At 31.1% G+C, this 6,063-nt stretch overlaps 1 protein-coding gene across 1 annotated transcript; it reads left to right on the forward strand.

The window, feature by feature from the left end:
- The first annotated feature begins 2,047 nt into the window (after positions 1 to 2,047).
- LOC112500301 (xyloglucan endotransglucosylase/hydrolase 2-like) lies at positions 2,048 to 3,510 on the forward strand. Its single transcript, XM_025103751.1, has 3 exons — positions 2,048 to 2,323; positions 2,421 to 2,614; positions 3,141 to 3,510. The coding sequence occupies exons 1-3, from the start codon at positions 2,048 to 2,050 to the stop codon at positions 3,508 to 3,510; spliced, it is 840 nt and encodes a 279-aa protein (XP_024959519.1).
- Positions 3,511 to 6,063: the final 2,553 nt, after the last annotated feature.

Below are 6,063 nucleotides of genomic sequence, written 5' to 3' on the forward strand. Positions count from 1 at the left end.
GGACACCAAATGACTTGTTAAAACAAATCTACACCCAATTTATATGAACAACACATGTTGATAATTGCTAAATACACATATACAATACATGTTGCCCCTAAAATCCATAAAAGAGTTATTTTAATTGGTTATCATTATCGTAAGTAAGATAAACATGAACAGTTAGTTGTTCACACAATTTATATGAACAAGATAAAATAATACTATTTCAACAACTTCACAAAAATAAAAACACATACGTTACTCAATCATGACGTCATGTTTTCCTTGCAACAATGTTATTCGTCTTTTCCTCGACATAAATCATGCCCATCATTTTGACATACATCCATATACATGATAGGTGGATAAATCGAGAAAAGCGTCAAAATAATGTGGTGTGTGTGTATATATATATATATATGTATTAATTAGGGGGTTTGTTTGTTTACCTCTTAATAGTTTCATTAAAAGACACCATCTGAATCGTTAAGAGATGAATCTTGTTTGGCAAAAAAAAAGTATGTCTTTTAATGGTTCTAAAACCCTCTGAATGATTTTGTATCATGAATCTCCCTTAACCATTAAGAGCCCTAATTTCATTGTACACAATTATCAAACAATTATATTTCATTTTGCAATATATCATAAGAGTCTCTTAATTATTCTGACCACTTAATCATTCTGCACCGAACCATTTAGCAATTGTCAAACAGCCCATAGGTTAATTATATAACACATAAATATTAATAGAAGATGTCTCACTGCTTAGCCATAAAAATATCCCCTCACACACATGATAGGTCCTTGGTTAGTCCCTCCCTTCCTCCCACCTTCACACTGGGCTCAGTCGTTCAGTGAATCAAAAAACATCCCCTCACATCAATGTCATTAAAGACACGTTATGTATGAGATTGATTGAAATTGCCGATATTCAACTTGCCCAAATAAAAATGGTCTCATCATACTTCTTTATTAAAAAAAATACTAAATTTAATTTTAATAATAAATAAATTGTGTTTCGTCATGATTTTATGAAATTAAATTTTGAACCAATCTTCAGGGCTGTTTGGTAGTTGCTGAATGGTTTAATGCATAATGATTAAGTGGTCAGAATGATTAAGTGGTCAGAATGATTAAGTGGCTTTCATGATATAGTACAAAATGAAATATAATTATTTGGTAATTATTTATAACGAAATTAGAGCGTTGAATGGTTAAGAGAGACTCATGATACAAAATCATTAAGAGGGTTTTTAGGACCATTAAGAGACAGACTTTTTTTACCAAACAAAATTCACCTCTAAACGATTCAGATACTATCTTTTAATGAAACTATTAAAAGATAAACAAACAACTTGTTTCCTTAATCCATATGTTGGTGAGAGTCCTAAGTCATTTATGTTTGCCAGCTGGCATGATCCAGTTGGCCCAGGGTCACGGGGCCCTCATTGCCTTTTTGCTTACAAAAGCCAAGTCAAACATTTCATACGTTAAATAATAATTTGTTTTCTATATCCGATTTAAATATATAAAATAATCTATCTTTTTATAAATATATTTATTTACATTAAATTATATCGTTTTCTATATCCTTGTAAAGCATTATATCGTTTATTTTTATATAAAATTATTTCACTGTAAAAATTAAAAAAAATACAGTGTTCTGTAACATATCAGTTTAAAATACTTTTTAATATAAAAAATGTCGGTTACAGGTAAAAAGATATCCTTTACATTAATGTTTTTTAAGATGGATTCTATATAATACCAACTATTTTACTGTTAATCATAATTATAATTCTCTACACAACGATAAAAATATTTAAAATACCATTTTTTTAATATTATAATTTCATGAAAATAAACTTAATTTCATAAAAATTTGATTTTTTTTCTCAACCACTTCATCTTACACTTCCACGAGTGGTATACATTCAAACGTCTATTCTTAACCACCATATTTCCATTACTACATAAACTTTATTGTTATACTTCAATTTCACAATCGCAACCACAACCATCGAAACCGTTGTTTTCTTCTCGTAATACAAAAGGAAGATCAAACATGGCTCGGAAAACTGTAATAGTCAACATGATAGTTTTATTTTTTATGGTTGCGGCAAAAGCAGATATAATCAGCGGAGACTTTAACCAACAATTTGACGTCACATGGGGCAATGGACGTGGGAAGATCATAAACAATGGACGACTGGTCAAGTTACAACTAGATAAGGCTTCCGGATCAGGGTTTAAGTCTAAAAACCAATATTTGTTTGGAAAGATCGATATGCAAATAAAGGTCGTTCCTGGGAATTCTGCTGGCACTGTCACATCGTTTTACGTATGTTACTTATCCTTGTATTCAACGTCTTTTTTCTCAAATAAAATGATTATGTGGTATCTTGAGAAAATCACTAATGAAAGTGGATTGTTTATAGATTTCTTCTCTGGGCCCAGCTCATGACGAGGTTGATTTTGAATTTCTTGGTAACCTTAGTGGAGATCCTTATATCCTCCACACCAACGTGTTCGTTCAAGGCCAAGGCAACAGAGAACAACAATTTTATCTTTGGTTCGATCCCGCCAGAAATTTTCATACCTACTCAATTTTGTGGAACCCTAAAACCATCATGTATGATCCCTTTATATCTACTCCTCAAATCTAATATGGTTCACGTGCATAATACTCGTGAATACACAATGTGCTATAACTGGTAGATTTTTTTTTGATGTAAAACATTTTGACAAAAATAGTTTGAAGGTATCGTAATATAATAAATTGAACCACAAGGGTGGTGCCTGATTGGTTTGAGCTTGGCTTCAAAGGTCAAAAGTATCAGGAGGTCCCATGTTCAAATCCAAGGAGGAATAAAAATCCCCTTGTGGCCATGGAGATTCAAATGCGGTGACTCCGGGCTATCTGCAAAGCAGGTGATCGTCCTGGGATTAGTCGGCTCGCATAGCGGGTTGGATATCCATGTTAATCAATATATATATATATATATATATAATAATAATAAATTGAAGTATGATGCCCTCATAAAAGAAATATGAAAAGTTTTTAGGTTTAATTGGGATTAAAAGAAGTGTATTGTTATTTCTTACATTTAACTCAAATATACATTATATCTGCAATTAATTTATTGTGTTGAATGCAGATTATACGTTGATGGAACTCCCATACGACAATACAAGAATATGCCATCGTATAACATTCCTTTCCCGAATGGACAACCTATGTGGATCCTCTCTAGTATTTGGGACGCAGAATGGGCCACAAGAGGCGGCCTTGTTAAGACGGACTGGAGACTAGCTCCCTTCACTTCCTTATATAGGAATTTCAAGATGCAAGTATGCACACAATTTTCTCCGCCTTCATGTCATCAAGAACCGTGGATGACCGACTTGTTGGATAAATTCAGTGCAAGAAAATTGAAACGAGTGCAGAAGAAGTACATGATTTACAACTATTGCAGTGATGTTAGGCGATTTCCTCTGGGACTTCCCGCCGAATGCAAGCACTCATAAAGAAGTTGATCAAGTGATTAGAAGACACCAAGACTATTTAGAGATAACGCTAGAATTAGCATGTTTAATATTGTTTAAAATAACAACGTATGTTTGAAATGTATACAAAAAAATGCCAAAAGTTTATGGAAAACACAAAGTGTAAATTAAAAATTGCATTACACAAGTAACACAAAAGTGCACATCAAAATTGGCTCCTTTCTTGCCAAAGGGCCTTTGGCCTAGCGGTATGTGAGTTCTTGGTTTTCTAGTTGGTCAATGGTTCAAACCTCAACAAAGGTGAGGAGGGTGTGTGAGTTTATTTGTTCTATTTGCCGTATATAAATATTATATACTTCAAAAAAAAAATTGGCTCCTTTCTTGTAAATGAAATAAAGAAACACATGATTGAAATAACAACGGATGACTCAGGGGCCATTTACCCAAATCCTTACCCGATAAGTGCTTACTTATATGAGTCAACACTATAATTTATTTTGATGAGTAAGATTTTAGTACATCAAGACGTATTGAATGCAACAATTTACTGGGTAAGCGCTTACCTGGGTAAAAATCGTAATCTTCACTTACCGGGTAAGACTCTCCATCCTTCTCATCCCTCTTATCCGGTAAGATTTTTGACCCTTGTCATGTTCATCCGATAAGAAAAATTATTTGATAAGTACTTACCAAATAAGTATTTAGTAAACGTTCCCTTACTTGAATAAGTTTATTTTATTTTATTTATGATAATACGAATAATAACAACGTTAAAAAAAATTCACAATAAATACAACAATTTATGTGGAAGGATTTTCAATTCTAGTTAATTATTTTAATCACAATATATTGATAACAATGACTTTATCCAAAATATTTGTTGCCTACATCAATTGTTGCTTAGTAAAGCAACAATTGGGAAGCAACATAGAAGAAAAAGGGGTATGAGAGAAAAAAGATTGTACGGTTTATTCGAGGACATATCAATTTATTTTTAATGATAAAAATAATATATCTATATTATATTATAAAATATTTGACAAAAACTCTTAAAAATCATTTATATATATATGAAGTATAATTTATTGATGCATATTATTTAAAATTCAAGATTACAAGAAAACAATGCACAATTATAACTTATTAAAACTCTTATGCTTGAATTCGTGTAACTAACTGTAGATACATAATCAAATACAATATAAAAAATTTATTTTAAATATTAAAAATCTAAAACATAATTGGAATAATCATTGTGTTCTAACAAAATACTTAATTATTATATTTACAAAAAATATATTATTAACTTAAAAATAAATTACTTCGGCATTAAACCTAAGATTAATTATAAAAAAATTGATTTAAATAAATTACACAATAAATTAAATCATTACAACAAAAAAGGCTTTATAGGACACTCATTAGTGTCCTAATAAGGTAGTTAATAGGACTTTTAAGTTTATAGGACAAAAAATGTGTGTGTCTTATCTAAAGGTGTTGTATTAGGTTAATAGGATGAATTTGAGTGTCCTAAAAAACTCTAGGATTATGATACAAAACCCATAGTCCTATAAAATGGTTTAAGTAACACTAAAAAGTGTCCTAATAGCTATAATATAGGACACTTTATGTTGTCACAAAATGTTTACATTTATAAACAAATATAGGCGTCCCAAAAAATGTTTTTATAGAACGAAATTCAATGTCCCAAAAAATGTTTTTATGAAACAAATTTTAGTGTCCTATAAAATGAACTAAGTAATACTAAAAAAATATCCTAATAGGCTATAATAATTAATACTACAAGCGTCCTAAATGACTATAATGCGAGACGCATCATCCAATTATAAAATCCTACTGTAATATTACATTTAGAAGCATATACGAGAGTGATCCGATAGAACAAAATTCGAAGTTGTACAAGTATTTATATGAGTATCAAGTATCAACTACCAAGCTATGTAACGAAAAAGAATAACGCAAATAAAAAATCTTATTGTGCCCTAAGAATATCAATCTCCGTCATGCACAACCTACAATTAAAAAACAGATATATGAGCTTAAAGTTATATAATAAAAAAAATTATACACTTTATCAAAGATTAACATACCACAGTGAAAGGACAAGTCCATGCGATTGTTGCTCCAATATCGTCTTCAATTGTAATAAACAATCCATATGGCCTAACCAAACGTTCCCTCCTTCTTATAGCAACCAAAACATGTATCTCACACCAATTCGGACCAATCTCCTCGCCACCAACCAATTCATCTGGATCTAAGCTCTTAACACGTCCTCTTGCCACAATTTCTGTAGAATTTATGATGCTCTTAAGATGAACAACATCCCCAACCTACAAAAACATAATTGAAAAACAAGATTCTAAGATTCTAAGATTTTATTAAAAAAAAGCACAGGAACACTTGAAGTACACTTGATTTTATTAAGTTTTAGAAAGACACGTACCTTTAGAGGTTGAAGTTCGGTGGTAGCTTGACGATTTATTGATGTCATGGGAACACTTGAAGTACTAGAAATATTTTCGTTTGACCCTCGCATCTCTAATACCATAG

Source organism: Cynara cardunculus (genome assembly GCF_001531365.2).
Source record: "Cynara cardunculus var. scolymus isolate 2C chromosome LG 17, CcrdV1, whole genome shotgun sequence".
Lineage (NCBI taxonomy): Eukaryota > Viridiplantae > Streptophyta > Magnoliopsida > Asterales > Asteraceae > Cynara > Cynara cardunculus.

Coding starts and splice junctions, on each gene's coding strand:
- LOC112500301 (XM_025103751.1), top strand. CDS start 2,048: ATGGCTCGGAAAACTGTAATAGTCAACATGATAGTTTTATTTTTTATG. Junction 2,324..2,420: donor GCACTGTCACATCGTTTTAC/GTATGTTACTTA, acceptor GATTGTTTATAG/ATTTCTTCTCTGGGCCCAGC. Junction 2,615..3,140: donor TGGAACCCTAAAACCATCAT/GTATGATCCCTT, acceptor TGTTGAATGCAG/ATTATACGTTGATGGAACTC.